The 17,549-nt window shown below is 46.9% G+C and overlaps 1 protein-coding gene and 1 non-coding gene across 3 annotated transcripts in view; both read left to right on the top strand.

Moving 5' to 3' along the window:
- The window catches only part of SPRED2 (sprouty-related, EVH1 domain containing 2), a 124,967-nt gene extending 109,383 nt beyond the window's left edge, over window positions 1-15,584 (top strand). For both annotated transcript variants that reach the window (XM_010863329.1, XM_010863330.1), the window contains exons 5-6: window positions 9,914-10,063; window positions 12,259-15,584. In XM_010863329.1, the coding sequence (XP_010861631.1) occupies window positions 9,914-10,063; window positions 12,259-12,924 (816 nt within the window). In that variant the 3' untranslated portion in view covers window positions 12,925-15,584. The remainder of the gene's footprint in view (window positions 1-9,913; window positions 10,064-12,258) is intronic.
- On the top strand, window positions 2,948-3,020 carry TRNAV-UAC. Its single transcript has one exon. It is a non-coding gene; the product is annotated as a tRNA-Val (tRNA).
- Window positions 15,585-17,549: the final 1,965 nt, after the last annotated feature.

The raw sequence follows: 17,549 nt of genomic DNA, 5'->3' as shown, positions 1-17,549 counted from the left end.
AAAGTGAAGAGTGAAAGTGAAGTCGCTCAGTCGTGTCCGACCCTCAGCGACCCCATGTACTGCAGCCTACCAGGCTTCTCCGTCCATGGGATTTTCCAGGCAAGAGTACTGGAGTGGGGTGCCATCGCCTTCTCCGATGACTAGAACTAGTTGAAACCAAAGTGTGAAGCAGCAGGGTTGGTTTTTTTTTTTTTTTTTTTGTCCTAGGTGAGCTTTTGAGTCTTTGCAAGTAGTGGTTATTTTCATTCTTGATTAAGTAGAAAAAATAAATTTGTGGAATTTTGTAAATGTCAAGCTTTTACTTAACAGAAGCAGAAGAGTGCAGAATGCCACAGAACTTTCCTTTTCTCGAGTTTGTTTTCCACTTAATCCGTCCCCAACACACATGAAATCCAAAGGCAAATCTACCAATTTCGTACTAAATGGGGTTTGTTTTCTGTTTTTCTAAGGGGATTTCGGTGGGGGGTGGGGACGGTTAGTTACTTATTTTTTTAATTTTTCTCTTTGCACTGGGTCTTCATTGCTGCACTTGGGCTTTCTCTGGTTGCACCTCGGGGGACTCCTCTTCCTTGTAGTGCTCCAGCTTCTCTCGTTGCAGAGCACAGGCTCTAGGTGCAGCGCATGGGCTTGGCTGCTCCACATGTGGCATCTTCCCAGACCAGGGATAGAACCTGTGTCTCCTGAATTGGCAGGCGGATTCCTATCCACCGTACCACCAGGGAAGTCTGGAAAGGGGATATGTGACTCCTGCTTAGGCAGAGTTCAGAGGCTGGGGAGAGGCTGGGATTCTAAACATTTTTGACACTTCCATTTCTGCAGATAAAGTTACCAAGACTTGAAGAGGTGAAGCAACTTGTACCCAGCTCCATCCTTTGTTCACCTAGAATGCAAACTCCAGATCTGCTTGCTGCCTTTCAGAGAACGTTGAGAAAGGGAAATATTTATTCAATAAGTTTCAGTAGATTTCACATGTATTAAATATACCATATTCTCATCATTGCCAAAAAGCCACCTAAAATGGACTTTGCAACTAGTGCGTTGGCTCCAAACCTCAGCTGACTCTTCAGTGCGATGTGGGGTTCTGCTGCCCTCCTGGGAGCCCCAGTCTCATTTTAGAAAATCAGTTGATCAAAACTGTTGTTTCTACCCTTGGAATTAAGGGACTGGGATAGAGTGGGGTAGGGAGAGAATAAGTAAAGGAGAAAATAGGTTGAAAATGTAAATTAATTCTACAAAGTTTAACTAGTAAAACTAATCTATGGTGGTATCTTAAGAAAAGCAAAAATGTTTTGGGGGGAAAAACAGCTATGCTTTGTGACTGACACCAGGGAACAGCGTCCCATAAATGCTGCTGGCTAAGACCCAGCCCTGCATAGGATGGCATGGAAGTTCTCAGAAGACAGATGAGAGCTGCTTTATCTTCTGAATGCCAATAATTATCAAGCTCACATTGCATAGTAAGAGGAGGATCTTTTATTCAACATGTAATACCTATAGTGGCTAAATTAAAGCATTGAAATGTCTAAGGCTCAAACAAAAGCTTTGAAATGCTCCCAATTTCAGGAAGGGCAGAGGCACTTTGCTAGCCCACCAGCTTGTGTCTTTCTTTGCTTACACATGTACCATCTCATCTGTTTAAGCTGTGGATAGTAATATACTACTATTTCCATTTTATTAATTCATGCAGAGTACATGCTCAAGGTTACCCAAAACCCACTTCCTGCTCACAGCCCTGCCAGTGAAACTAAGCTGTGGGTTTGAGAGTCCTTTCCTTTCATGTCAATATTTTACCTAACTTCAAAATTTAGAAACATAAAACTTTTTTTTTTTAATGTGTGGGAATTTTGGTTTTGTTGGTTTTGTTTCACAATTGACAAATGCCCACTTTTTCCTCTGGGTCCTGGATGGGATAATGTCTTAGAGTCTAGGACAGAGTCATCTCCTCTCCCCCCACCAGCTGCCCCTCTCAGACCACACTGCCTGCTAGCTAGCCCAGTTTCCTGCTCTACTTGCCTCTTCGAAAGAGAACACCTGGAACCAGTGTAAGCCCTGAGGACAGGTGAGCCAGTGCTGTCTGTTCCCAAAGACCTGTTGACAGAATGGGGGACGTTCTATTTACCAGAGGGAAAAAGGATTGACCATAGATAGGCCTGCCATTCTAATAGCTACTGAGTGGAAAGGCTTGCTTTGTTCAACCCCAGATCACCTGAGCTAGCAGCCTCTTGACACCCGCATCCATCCACTTTACTGTCTCCTGAGAGGCAATAGCTGCCCAGAGTTCCATGTGATCAGTGCCACCTCCCCATCCAAGGTGGAGACGGTGAAGAATCTGCCGGCAATGCAGGAGACCAGGGTTCAGTCCCTGGGTTGGGAAGACCCTCTGGAGAAGGGAATGGCTACCCACTCCAATATTCTTACCTGGAGAATTCCAGGGACAGAGGAGCCTGGTAGGCTAGAGTCCATGAGGGGTCGAAAAGGTTTGCACACGGCTGAGCTACTAACACTTTCACACTTTCAATTTCAAATGCTCATGTGTATAAATAAAATGGAAACCCTTGCAATAGGAAGAATTCTGAATATTGCTTTGGTGGCATCAGTGGCTGAACTACATTTTGGTGGTAAGCTGCAATAAAAATAACACAAATTAGGGTCATAACTACTAGTTGCTGCTAAGTCACTTCAGTCGTGTCCGACTCTGTGCGACCCCATAGACGGCAGCCCACCAAGCTCCCCTGTCCCTGGGATTCTCCAGGCAAGAACACTGGAGTGGGTTGCCATTTCCTTCTCCAGTGCATGAAAGTGAAAAGTCAATTAGCGACCCCATGGACTGAAGCCCACCAGGCTCCTCTGTCCATGGGATTTTCCAGGCAAGAGTACTGGAGTGGGGTGCCATTGCCTTCTCCGAACTACAAGTTATCCATCTTTAAAAATTCAAACTATCTGGAATTCCCTGGTGATCCAGTGGTTAGGATTCTGCGCTTACACTGCAGAGGGCCCAGGTTCAATCCCTGGTCAGGGAACTAAGATCCCCCAAGCCAGGAGGCCAAAAAATAAATAAATAAATCATCTATAAGACAGGGCTGCTGCTGCTGCTAAGTGGCTTCAGTCGTGTCCGACTCTGTGTGACCCCATAGATGGAAGCCCACCAGGCTCCCCCATCCCTGGGATTCTCCAGGCAAGAACACTGGAGTGGGTTGCCATTTCCTCCTCCAATGCATGAAAGTGAAAAGTCAAAGTGAAGTCGCTTAGCTGTGTACGACTCTTAGCGACCCCATGGACTGCAGCCCACCAGGCTCCTCCGTCCATGGGATTTTCCATGCAAGAGTACTGGAGTGGGGTGCCATTGCCTTCTCCTATAAGACCGGGCAGAGTCCTGCTTTTATTAATCTGAATCAGTCCTGCAGCTTTTCTTTCCCCTGTGGCGATGACTTCTTGTTTTTTTATTGAGCTGTAGAAGGCAATGGCAACCCACTCCAGTACTCCTGCCTGGAAAATCCCATGGACGGAGGAGCCTGGTAGGACGGAGGACTACCAGGCTGCAGTCCATGGGGTCACTAAGAGTCAGACACAACTGAGTGACTTCACTTTCACTTTTCACTTTCATGCATTGGAGGAGGAAATGGCAACCCACTCCAGTGTTCTTGCCTGGAGAATCCCAGGGACGACAAGGCCTGGTGGGCTGCCGTCTATGGGGTCGCACAGAGTTGGACATGACTGAAGCGACTTAGCAGCAGCAGCAGCAGTTGACACACATCCTGTGGCTCTTCATCAACTAAGCAATAGTCTTAGCCAAACTCCTCTGTAACGTTCTGAGGAGGAAGGCAGAAGGATCACACATACAATTTTCAGAGCTCAAAGAAACCTTGGAGATCATCCAGGGCAACTCCTTACTTTACACCCGAGGACAGAGGCCCACAGAGCTTCAACAACTATCCCGAGGCATACGTCCTCGCCTGGCCTGGAGTCAAGGTTCCCCAGTTCTCTCCGAGAAGTGCTATTTTTGCTTAACGTTTCTGTATGATTCCTGGATGACGCAGATTGGCTTCTTAAGCAGTGCCTTCGCTTTATTTTCTGTGCCTTATTCAAAACACGTAGGCCTGTCACCCTCCAGAAGCAGCTGCTCGGAGCAGGCTCGGCTCCGCCCGCTGTGTGTTCACAACAGCTCATGTGCTTCTGAGGACACAGGGAGGATGAGGTGGCTGGACTTGTGTGCTTGCCTCTCTGGAGGTGGCATTTATCCCATTTGTCTCCATCCCCAAGAAGGAGAAGAAAATGAATGGTTGCCAGCCTTCCAGTGTTTCTGCTACCAGTGTGGACTTGGCCGGGCTGGTCGCATCTCTCTTTATTACGTGGAGGTTCCCGGCACCCACTCTTTCATGTCTGTACCCTCTGACTCTTGCTTCCACCTCCCTTCCCTTTCTTTTCTCAGCCTCCTGTGTTTCCTTGTTAAAGTCTTGTCTTACTGCCTTGTTAGAGGGCTTTAGAACCAGGCCACGCAAAACTTACTACTCAAAATACATGTTTTTCTATAACCATAGAAAAATTTGAAAATGTAGTCAAAGGTATACCCCTTGAAAGGAGGACTAAATTTAGGTGGTTAAAAACATAACTCCCATACATAAAATAGATAAGCGAGAAGGATATACTTTGTAGCACAAGGAACCATAGTCAATATTTTTTGATAACCTATAATGGAAAATAATCTGACAAAATATATATGTGTCTGAATCACTTTGCTGTACACATGAAACTAACACAATATTGTAATTCATCTATACTTCAATTATTTTAAAAAAAGAACTCCCCAAAATATAGAAAACAGTGGAACACTGCCTAGCTCAATTTGCAGGACTTGCATAACCCTGCTGTAAAAATGGACAAGAAGAATTCAAGTAGAGAAAAACCGGAGTCAAACTCACTTATGAATGTAGATGTAAAGTTTTAAAGTAAAATGTTACCAAATCACATGAAATATTTGTAAAACAAACTTAATAAAAGACCAGTAAAGTAGATATCCCAGGCATGCAAAGACGGTTAATATTAAAAAAGCTTATATTAATGAGACAAAGGTGAAAGACCATAGTCATCTCAATAGACACAGAAGAACCATCTGATTACATCCAGTACATTCTGGTGACAATCCATAGCAATATGGGCTTCCCCAGTGGCTCAACGATAAAGAATCCACCGCCAGTGCAGGGAGACGCAGGTTTGGCCCCTGGGTTGAAAAGAGAATTCCATGGACAGAGGGGTCTGGTGGGCTACAGTCCATATGGTCACAAAGAGTTGGACACGACTGAGCACACACACTTTGCAATCTTGAATACAGAGAGACTTTGGAACTTTATAGCCACTCCAGTTATCTGGAAACGTTATATACGATAGAGAATTGTTAGAAGTTGTCCCATCAAAGTCAAGTTCAAGACAGCAAGAGTCATTCTGTTTTTCCACATCATGCTGGAAACCTTGGCAAAGATAGAATAAACAAGCAGTTACAAATATTGGAAAGGAGACCAGACTGTCTTTTGTGGGTGATAGGAATTTGCTTAGAAAAACCCAGAGAATCACTGGATAAAACACTTGAACTTTTATAAGGAGTTAAGCAAGGGGACCGGATCACAGGATCACTGATTTTTTATAAAATCAGTAGTAACTGTTTAGAAAATGGAAACGATTAATCTCATTTTGTTTTTACAGTTACCCTGAGGACAATTTTAGCTCCATTTTACAGATGTGAAAACTGGAGTTAGAGGTCACCTTGTCCAAAATCAGACAACTTAGAATTAGCAGAGAATTGATTCAAATCTAGTCTGCCTGGATTGAGACCATGATATTTAGCATTATGACATTCCCTTGCATTTCTGTTGTTCGGTGCTTCGTATTAGGTTACAGGCCTCTTAATCGGATACATCTTTAATAGCAGGCTTTGACACTGAGCTGGAGTCACACCCGGATCCAGAGGCAAGGTTTTCTGGCAGCACACACGGAGGTAGCAGTGGTTGTGCTCACACTTTCATGTTGCCCAGGACCTCCCACAAGTAGGTGGCACCCCATGGCAGTGTCTGGCCGTGTTCACAGTGGGTGACATCAAAGGCTGTTTCTCACCGCTCTGACTCAGGAAGCCTGCACCAAAGCCAGCCCACTAAGCAGGCTGAGGTCCCCAAGCACAGAGGACCTCTGCTTTTGTTCTTCTTGAGCTCACACCTACAGCACTTCAGAGATTTCCCCCGCCCCACCAGGAAGGCGAGTTGAAAACAGCAGCCAGTATTTCCAGGTTGAAGGTGAAGCTCTCGGATTAGTAGGTGGGTGGGTGTCATGAGCTTGTGCGCACAAGTGGCAGGCATGTTCTAGAATCTGGCTTGTTGAGGTGCGTATGTGCACAGTCCAGTGGCTGCTTTTTTCCACAAGTAGAGAACAGGGGCATTCGTCCAGAGGTGCATATGGTGAAAGGTTTTCCCTCTTGCCTTTTCTTGGAAATAGCCTAATAATACATTCCTTTTGCTGGTAGACACTTGCCTCTTGACAAGATTTATCTGATATCACAGATATGGAATAAGCCTCAGCTTCCGATGGAGCCTCTTCTGCATGCTTTAGCTCAGAGCAGTCAGGCGAGCGAGGCAGTGAACTGATAGCCCGCCTCAGTCTTCTGGCCTCCCAGCTCCTCTGTAGAGATTTGTCATCAGATTAGGAGATGTCGAAAGGCCTTTCTCAGTCTCACGTTCTCTGAATTGTCAGAAAATGGTCCAGGAAACTTTGCATTTGACTCTGCAATGGGAAGAGGCTGGTCCAGGCTGGGGAGGAAGGCTGGGAGCATCAGAAGGAGGCATCGGATTGGCTGAAGATGACTAGGAAGTACTGGGTATGCCTCATTTCTCAGAATGACTTTCCATACATTGTTAACCTGGACACAGGTCACAGAAAACAGGGTGGATTGAGGTAAACAGGTGACTAACACAGAGGTGACTGTGATGTGTGAACTGGGTTTCTGAGAACTAAATGCCAAGTGCGTATTACCGTGTTTAATGCTGAGGTAGCTTCTAACCTAAGATGTGGCTGTCACGTGGGTATTGGATAAGAGTTTAACCCTTGGATTTGAATCATACAGAAAGGCCCTTATCTACTCATTCAGAAAGTATTTACTGAGATCTGTAGAAACCTTTGTATTCTGAGACACCACCCGTTACCACCTGGGTCTGTATAAATCAGGGCACGTCGTCTTACTCGGAAGTGTTGTACTTGTGTTAAGCTCACACGATGAACACAGAGCAGGTGGCTCTCCTGGGCTTGATAAGCCGCAGTGCGCTGCACGGAGATCCCCCTGGGCTTGGCGGACGGGGGCTGCGTTTCAGTCCCGCTCTGCCAGTGGTTGCTTGCCATAGTTGGCAGGATCCCGAATTTCTTCAGGTGTCTGTTCCTGTGTATGACGTGGAGACAGTATTTTACCTGCACTGGTGGTGTAGGTAGCCAGTGCAGCCAGTGTAGCCAGTGCCTGGCGCATCATAAGCCTTCACATAGTGTGAGACTGTGAAGGGTTGTATGCTTTGTTGTACTGTCAACTTGCAACCACTCATGTGTTAAAGAGGGCAGCAGTACCTCCAAACACATAAGGAAAGAGGGTGGGTGAGAGAGGACGGACCTGAATTTGAAAGGAAGTAAAAATTCTATGTGTCTCGGTTTGGTCTGTTTCAGTTTCCGGGATTTGAGGGGTAAGTAGCAACTCTTTCCTATCAGGGTTCTAAACCAATTGAGAAAAAAAGTGAAGAGACCCTCTATTACTGATGATGTGAGTCCCAGCTTACATCTGCAGGAAGGGGACATCCCAGGACTGGACCCTGAGATTAGACAGACCTGCCCTACCAGGCACTCATGTGCTGGGTCTCCATACCCTCCCCACAATGGGTGGGCCCTCAACCTTCCAAGGAGACCACACAGTCCCAAGCAAGGTTGCCAGCACATGCTGTTTGCCAGTTGGGTGGCTCCCAAGAGGCAGAGGAGAGAAGTAGCAGGCTCTGAACACCCTGTTCCACTCTACCTGCTGTGGAGAGGACTGAAAGGGACAAGAGAGAGGCCAGGAATGTGGTGCAGGTGGAAGGCTGCCCCAGAAAAGGGATCGGCAGTGACAAAAAAGAAAGTGCACCCAACGGATGAACCCAGTGCATTCTGGGTTAAATTACCGAAGGGAATTGGCTCCTCTCTATGGGACAGCCTAGGGTGGATCAGGATTCAGGCTTGGCTGGATCCAGAAGCTCAAGTGGTATCTGTGGGATCCTTCTTCCCTTGGTTTTTTGCTTCACTCCATCCTCAGGTTCTTTCTTTCCCTGTACCTTCACCAGGATTCTAGGCTTACAGGACCCTTAGCTCTTAACTAGATAGAGACAAGTATCTTTTCTGACCTGTCCATCAGAAGTCTCTCTGGATTGCCTCAGGGGAGAAGTGTGTGTCCACATCTGAATTAGCCACTAGATTGTGGGATTGGAAATAGGCATCACCCCCGCATCACACAAACCAAACAGAATTAAAAATCCAGGAGGGCTGGGTTTCCAAAAGCATGCTGCACATGTCCACCAAGCTTTAAAAATTAATGTCAGTTGTGCTGCACAGTGGAAATACGGGTATCTTTTCTTTTTTGGCCACACTGTACAGCATGTGGGATCTTAGTTCCCCAACCAGGGATCGAACCCACACCCCTTGCAGTGGAAGCACAGAGTCTTAACCACTGAACCACCAGAGAAGTCCCTGAGTGTCTTTTCTTTTCTTTTTCCTGAACACTTATACTCCTATTTTCCTGAGCATTTATTACTGTATAAGTGAACGTACTGGAGGGGAGGAGAATAACTCTTATAAGTCTATTTGTTTTAACCTTGCCTTGCCCTGGAAAGGATCGATGACACTAACAAAAAACAGTAAAATAAAAGGATATAAATAAGCATATGGGGTAAGGGGGCTATAAGGATGAGAAGCAACAACTAAGGGGTTTCTAGATATTTACCAGAAATAGGACACCTCAATATCAAGGAAAATCTTTTCATTTGTGAAAAAAAAAAAAGGAGAAGGGTCCATTACTCTAAGGAAGTAGAAGGTGGAGTGGAGTGAGGATAGGATTCACAGGGGCCCTGGTTTTCAAGGCAGTTGACCCAGCTGCATTTGACAGAGCCTTCTCTGAGCATGTGGCTGCTGGGCCCCAAGGTTGTGGACAGTGACCATCATACCTGGGATCACCTGGGGGGTGTGAAGCACCCGAGGTGTTCTGGGAGACAGTGGGGCCCGTGCTCTGCCCACAGCCACAGTCTATTCTGATATATGATCACCTTCCTAAGATACCTTCATGGAGGCTCCAATCTGAACTCGTCACCTCTACTGGGAAAACAGCTCTGTTCTCACCCTCCAGAGACAGTGACCCTCAGGCTTGCCTCCAAGCCAAAGATTACAAAATTTCTTCCTGGGAAGCCAGTACCCATGATACCCCTCAGGTATCCTTATCTCTGAGACTTTCTCAGGCTGGGCTTAACCCCACAAAGAAACATATGGGTTTGATTTTTGGCTTGTTTGCATTTCCTCTGCTTGCCCAAGGACCTTAACCAGGGCCACTAACGAGAGACCATTCTTGATCAAACCGGAACGCACCCGCGAGTGGCCTGGTGTGGTGAGCCCTGCCCCAGAGCCGGTCGCTGCTCCCACAGTTGAGAAAACAAACGCAACTTTCCAGGGGCTGGTGGCTGGGTTTCTCTGCCCGTCGTGTTTAGACAACTAGGCCCTTCAGGGGTCCTCCTGCCTCCCACAGCCAGGATAAACTCAAGATTTCGGGAAGTCCAGCGAGACGCCACAAGTGGGGGTAGACGGTGTGTTAGTTTTGGGGCGGACTTGGTTTTTGTTTTTGTTTTTAATTAACTCATGGTTACCTCCTTCTACACAGACAGCTACAGACAGTTCTTCTAATTCGTCTCAGAAGAGGGAACAACCTACTCGCACAATCTCCTCCCCCACATCCTGTGAGCACCGGAAGGTTTATACCCTGGGTCACCTCCACGACCCATATCCCACGGACCACTATCACCTCGAGCAGGTGAGCGGGGATCCTGTTCCTTGGAGGTCACAGGGGTGACCTTCTGATCTGAAACAGCTGCCCTGCCCTCCCTTCAGCCGCATGCCCGAGCCGAGGCCTCTTCTGTTCTCCTACTCTGTTCCCCCATCCCATATTGGAGGTGGTACAGGCAACTCACCCTCACTCAAGGGTTTTCTGTGTGCCAGGCACCTTGCCAAACCCTTCATGTGATTTATCTCCTTTAATGCTCACAAATTACCCAGAAGCAGGTCTTCTGCATCCCCAGTTGATAGATGAGGAGGCTGAGACTTAGGGAGAGGGTCCCTGGTGGAACAAGATTTAGATGGCAGACTCTGCTCACCCAGGATGCTACCCTGCCTCCTGCATTCCTCTGTCCAAAGGGTATGAAAGCACAGAACCACGATTGGTACCACAGAATACTGTATGTTTGGGCCGAAGGCCTGGCATCACGGGCTGCAGGCCCCAGCTTCTTTGGGGAGCTGTAGCTGGAATTCAGTAATATAACAAATATTTACCCAGCGGCTGTTTTTTGGAACAAGTTCGCAAACTGTGGGGCGTGGACTGGTGCCCATGTGGGTGATGTGGCCACCAGTGTGCTTTGAAAAGAGAAAAAGCACGAGGCACTGAGGTTTTATAACATAAAGCTAGATTTATATGACTCTTTTTTTCAAAATTGTTTTATTGGGTGTGTGCTTCCTAATATTTTGGCATGAAAACGTTCTTTTTAAAATCACAGTATGGTAGCAATAGATGGGAATTGACTTTTTGACTCTCTTTCAAAATAAATTAATAGCAAAGACTGTGTCAGCTCCCAAACTTTGTTTTGAAATACTGCAGGATTGTATTTTCCAAAGCTGGGGAAACTCTGACGTCAAGAATCTGGCAGGAATTAGGACAAAGCCTGTGAGACGTGGCCCTTGCCCTCAAGGAGCTCACAGTCTGGTGGGAAGTGATGGGTAAATTTAATTAGTGTGCGCCCAATTCTAGGATAATACTATAATGACAATATTGGCAACAGTTATTATGTGCATCCTGTGTGACAGAGCCTGCGCTTACACCATTTAGATTCTTTCTCTTTGTTCTCACAATAGCCCTATGCAGTTTGATCATCAGGGAAGCGAAGTCTGAGACTTAGTGACTTGCTAGTAAATTCTATAGTCTGAATTCCAGTCAAAGCCATGCTTCTCACTCCTTAAAAAGCCTTCATGCTCAGAGGGCTTCTAAGGTGGGCAGTGTCATTGTCTGCCACAACTGGGATGCCCTGTGCAAGGCAGGCTTACCTGGATCCACTCAATAACTGTATTCAGCACCTGCCACTCTGGACAAGGCACTAATGCAAACTGTAGGAGGCCAACCACAGGGATAACAATTTCATCCTAAGGGAGAATGCAGGTTAGGTTTGAAGTCTAGACAGTGTGGCTCTGGGTCCAGCCATCCCAGGTTCAGATTCCACTCTGCCACTCACCACCTGTGAGATCCTGGCAGGATTCAAACACTATTGGCCTCTGGAACTTGTACTCTTACCTTCTGTGTATTTGAGCATCTTATCTCCCCAACCAGATTACAAGGCACCTATGAGCCTTCATAGTCCCTGGTATCCACTTTTGCTGTTTTGAACATGACCCACAGTGAGATACACATTCTATATCATGGACTAGTATGCAGTTGTTAAGTACACACAGATAACAAATGTACTTACCTCATAATGGTCAGTGCACTCCAGAGATCTTCTGCTTCTCTGGGGAAAAAAAAAAGTCTTGAGAGAGGATGGCCGACAAAAACAGGTGAAACTAAGCTGTTAGAAATCATGGTGCCAGTCACCATCACCTTAGTGATGGGAGGTCACAAGAAGGGAGATAAGCATATTCTAGGGACATCTCAGGTCTGCTTTTGATCTGGGCATGTTCAGCTTCTGGAATTTCAAACTTTATTCTCACAGTGTGTATACCTACCCACATCTATGGCAAAACTGCAACAGAAAGGGGGGAAATGCCGGTCTCGACCCATTAACATGATTTCCTGACCCAGGAAGGGATTGAGACAATTTGAAATACATCTTTGGCCCGCAAGCTGTTAAGTAGAGGATGGGTCTGTTTCTTCAAGAATTGCCCTTTGCCAAGGTGAAGGATGCATTATTTGAATATTGGTTTGTTTAGCTGCTGCGATAAAGTAACGTCTCCTTTTTCCTGGGGCAGCCGATGCCAAGACCCTACCGCCAGGTGAGCTTCCCGGACGACGACGAGGAGATCGTGCGCATCAACCCCCGGGAGAAGATCTGGATGACCGGCTACGAGGATTACCGGCACGCCCCGGTGAGGGGCAAATACCTGGACCACACGGAGGACGCGGACTCCTACGTGCGCTTCGCCAAGGGCGAGGTGCCCAAGCACGATTACAACTACCCTTACGTGGACTCGTCAGACTTTGGCCTCGGCGAGGACCCCAAAGGGCGTGGGGGCAGCGTGATCAAGACCCAGCCCTCCCGGGGCAAGTCCCGGAGGCGGAAAGAGGACGGGGAGCGCTCCCGGTGCGAGTACTGCCGGGACATGTTCAACCACGAAGAGAACCGGAGGGGCCACTGTCAGGACGCCCCCGACTCCGTGAGAACTTGCATCCGCCGGGTGAGCTGTATGTGGTGTGCAGACAGCATGCTCTATCATTGTATGTCGGACCCCGAGGGGGACTATACAGACCCGTGCTCGTGCGATACCAGCGACGAGAAGTTTTGCCTCCGGTGGATGGCTCTTATTGCCTTGTCTTTCTTGGCCCCCTGTATGTGCTGTTACCTGCCTCTGCGAGCCTGCTACCACTGCGGAGTGATGTGCAGGTGCTGCGGAGGGAAGCACAAAGCGGCCGTGTGACTCGGTTTCCCTCCCAACCCTCTCCCGTCCACAGCCCCAAGGGGACTCGTCTTCTACATCTTCTCATCTCTCCCCCCGCTCCCAGGTACCCAAGGCGCCTTTCCAGCCTGGGGAGCCTGCCTGGTGGACTCTGCAGCACCCCCGCCGCCCACTCTGCATCGGCCACACCCAGGCACGCGCGCACAGTGTTCTAAGGAAAGGACCCTCTGCCTAGACGCTCCTGTATTATTAACAATCTGTAATCAAGCTAACTATCTCATACAGGTGTTGATTTCATGTCCTTTCTGCCCACCTTGTCCAGTTTCAAGGCGCCTGCAGCAGGAACTGCTGATTTTTTTGGTGGGTTTTGTCGTTTTTTTCCCCAAGAGCTCCAAAGGCCATCTTCCTCTTGGTTCTAGCTTGCCTGTTGCTAACGAGCTTGCTTCCTCAAGTTCCTGTGGTAATGGATTGTCGGAATGGTGAAACCCTACCAGATGTATTTTTGAACCTGCAGTCAGTTACTATGTATAGGAGGTGATCTAGTTAACAAAATTCTACCACAAAACGAGATCGCTTTAACGTTTCTAAAGCCGAACTTCCCATGTAAGCTGCAGTTTCTGTCTAGAGCCCATCATCTTGTCTCTCTCGACCAACACCCCCAAAATCTGTCAGTTACTCACTGATGCAAAACATTCACTCCTAAAATGACTGAGAATTGAGCCTTAACTTCAGAATCTTGTGAGAATCAGGAAAATCCTTTAAACTGCATTGTATCCTCTCAGACCAGGGCTAGAAAGGGGATTTCAGGTTTCTCTGAGCCTCCCCACTGACCCTAAAGTAGTAGATCTTTTTAAAATTATGTCACCACCACTTGTAAAAATTTAGCAATACCAGAAGAAAACGCTAATGAAGTAAGAAATTTTGCTCATTGTTTTGCAAACCAAATAGTCTCTTTCAAACAAACCAGTGTTCTCCCGAACATGGTCCGGTTAAGAAACACTAAGATTGTGGTAAGTAAAACTTCAAAGGAGCTTTCTTTCCCCCCAGTGGCTATTTTCTATTAACTGGGGGATTTTAAATGTCATCAATTTGAAGAGTGGTGGGTTGCATTCTGTTCTTGGGTTTGTCATTTTGTTTTCATTTTGGACTCAATTTCACGTCACCAAATTCTTCATTTATACTTGGGAAAAAACAAGGCCATATATAAAAAATCCTTCCAAATGCCTAAGTGTCTTTCTCCTGCAACCCCAAACCCAGACTTGCCACTTTGACTGCTCGGATGGTTAGTTCAGCAGTCTGGGTCCACCTGTCGCCTTGCCACGTAGGAGGCTTCTAATTAGCTGGAAAAGAGTATTTTTCTAATATAGTGCAAGGAATAGCCAAATCTTACTGCAGAAAGGGAAAAAAAAAAAGTGAAGAGTGGTTACCTATACCTCGCATTGTACAATCAGAACACCGTGGAGAGCACAGGGGACAGGCTCGTCTGCACCGGCTGTTCTTCCCGCCGTGATCTTCCTGTGGCTGCTGCCAGCTGAGCGCACAGCCTCATTCCTCTCTCCCCACTCCCCGCCCTCAACCATCCCTTCTCTACTGCACACAGGACATCAGTCTCCAAGGAAAGGGACTTTTTTCCCAGTCTGCCAATCATATTGGGAAAGTGCTGGCCACGCTTACCTTCATGGGAACGTTCTCAGCTTACCTGAGAGTGTTCTGCATTTCTTCCTCAGATTATCCATGTAAATACCCAGTGTGCTTATGAGTTTGTTTGGTAGGTGTTTTCGTTTGTTGGAGTGACTGGTTTGGGTCTTCCGGTCTGGGAAAGGGGCAGAGATCTATTAATCTGGTGGTGTAAGACAAGAACCACTTCCCAGCTTGGAGAACATCTAGAAAACCTTCAGCCAGCCTCCAGATGCTGTTGAGAGACCATCTTCTCCCCCACCTCAACCCCCATCCTGAGGCATCTCCTCAGGGTCTTTCTCAAGGTCTCCTCTCTACAAAGCACAACACTAATGTATGTTCTGTTAGACCTCAGTTCAAGTGTCCCTATTTATTTCAATAAGAACACACCTGTTCTGGCCACTTCTTGTTTGCCACGTCTGTCTAGCCATCATCTGTTTCTATCTTCCTTCGCCCCTTGTCCTTTTCCACCCCTTTGAAGAGTTAACGCTGGTGAATCTTAGGCCGCGCATCCTTTTTGGTTTGTGAAGAAGGCAGCGGTTAAGGGCACAAGGACAGCCGTGGGGACACTTTATGTAAATATGTCTCTCTAATTGCCACACTGCAGCCAAACAGTGTAGTATTTTCCCAGTCCGCTTTGCCATACTTAATGTCAATCATCTGAGAGAAATTATTCAGATTTTATTTTTGTATCTGTGGTAACAAAACATTAACCAAAAGATTTTCTGTTTGGAAGCTTCCCCTGACCCCAACTATGAAGCTATTTGCTCACATTAACAAATTAAAGTGCCTGAAGCATAATTCATTCTTTACCTGTATACTGAAAACCCCGTTGTATTGATTTTTTTATAATAAGCCTTTTTACCTCTGTGTAAAAAAATATATATACAAGTGTATGATGTACATTTTAGTTCTTAACTTTTTTTTATGGTTTCTAATATGTATGACCAATGTAGCCATTGCTTTAAAATGTACCATGTAAATATAAACACATCCTATCAGATCGCTGGCTTTGGGCTGTTTCTCTGGCTGGAGATAGGGTGGCATTTGAGTCTCTGCGGACGTGGGAGCTCTCGCACACAGGATGGGAAGGGGCTTCCTTTGGAGAAGGATGTGTGGACACCGGTCTGTTTTTGTGAGGCCCTTCCCGCCTCTGGTTATGTCATATTCCCCAGGGGAGACAGCAGCTCCTCGGGCTCAGATGCCTCAAGTGAAAAGAATGCTGTATGTCACCACCCGGGGAACACCCCTCCTCCTCGCCTGGCTTCCCCCACGCGTGCTCCTCAGAGGGAACAGCTGTACTTCCTCTGAGTTGTTTTCAACTGGTTCCTGCTGAACCTTTAGAGTGTGTGCGCGTGTGTGTGTGTGTGTGAAGTTTGGAACACAGTTTCTCACAGAACTCAATTGTTAAAACTACAAGATCCTTAGTCTCCTCAGAGTGGTTCGATTTTAGTGATATTTGGCCCACTTTCAGTTCTAAATGGGCTCTTTGGATGCTCAAACGTTACATGCAGTGACAATACCTTGGAGAAAATGAAGTGTGGGGTCTTCTGAGGGTCACAGAAGAGCGTTTCCGCTTATTCTCTGGAAAGCCAAGTAGGGGCCTTAAAAAGAGATGTGTAGAGGGGCCCCTTCATCCTAGTCTCAACTCTTCCTGAAAGGCGTGACATTTCCAAACTGCTGGCAAAGATGAAAAGCAACAGGAGATGCTGGAAATTAGAAAGTGAGGGGAAAGAAGCCATGAAGATTGGTAATTAAGAGATCGTTGGAGAACTTCATGAGAGTTCGTACATAAACTAGGAGGCACACAAACCAGATTATAGGGGGTGAAAAGTCAACATGAAGGACATGACACATGGACATCAAATGTAAAACATGTTTTCAAGAAGTTTGATGGTAAAGGAATGGTGGGAATGCTCTGAAGGACAAGAAGAAAAATAATATCTGCTGAGACAATATGCATACATTTACTCATAACAATCTGAATAAATTGCTCTGATTTAAAAAGAAAACTTGGAAGACACATCCAGAGTTTCAAGATCACCTGGCCCTCATGCCACCCCACAAGGCATGTCCCTCCTGGCATCTCTGTTTGGAGCTGAGGAACGGAGGTTTAGAAAGGGTAAGTAACTGGGACTTCCCTGGCGGTCCAGTGGTTAAGACTCTGTGCTCCCAAAGCCGGGGGCATGGGTTTGATCCCTGGTTGGGGAACTAAGATCCTACATGTCCCACAGTGCAGCCGAGAAATAAAATAGCTACTTTCTTTAAAAAAAAGAAAAAAAGGATAAGGAACTAAAGTAACCTGCAGTCATAAGAGGCAATGACCCAACCAGCTTGGGTTGACTGACTGCAGGTCCTTGCCAGGCCTCAATGATAGCTCTGCTCATCCCCTCCCCGTTTGTGGGCTTAAAAAGTGGGCACCAGGCAAGAGCCTTGCCTACTCCTCCCTGTTTCCTGGGGCCCATCAGGCTGCTACAGGATTAGTTTGGTGCCCTACGTGCTCAGCCGGAGCTGGGCACACTTTATCCACCATCTCCTTCAACCCTCTGTGGAATAGAGTTTCTACCTCACAGGTGAGGACACAGGGATAGAGAAACCACGTGAACCGGTCCCTGGACAGTCTTTCTGCTGTTACTAGCCATTAGCCTTTGGGCAAGTGATGTCACCCTTCTGAGCCTTGGTCTCCGCAGGTGTAGCAAGTGAGATAATACACACCCAAAGCACGTCGTGGGACTCCGTGATTACAGTTCGCCTGTCATTACAGCGCAGCATACAGGAGGTGCCCCTGTATGCCCAGCATACAGGGTACTCCTTCCTTCCTCAGCTTCTCCTCTGTTCTGGAACTCTGGGAAACCCCAGCAACTGGAAAGGACACCGTCTTTTGAAGCAAAGGAGGCTGAAGCCATTATGGAATTTTGTGAGTATTTAGACCTACAAAATATGTGTGCTGAGATTTCCTTTTCTTAACC

The sequence above is a fragment of the Bison bison genome, unplaced genomic scaffold (genome assembly GCF_000754665.1).
Source record: "Bison bison bison isolate TAMUID 2011002044 unplaced genomic scaffold, Bison_UMD1.0 scf7180017864489, whole genome shotgun sequence".
NCBI lineage: Eukaryota > Metazoa > Chordata > Mammalia > Artiodactyla > Bovidae > Bison > Bison bison.
The sequence above is the reverse complement of the archived record's forward strand: the minus strand, read 5'-3'. Positions and strand labels throughout refer to the sequence as shown.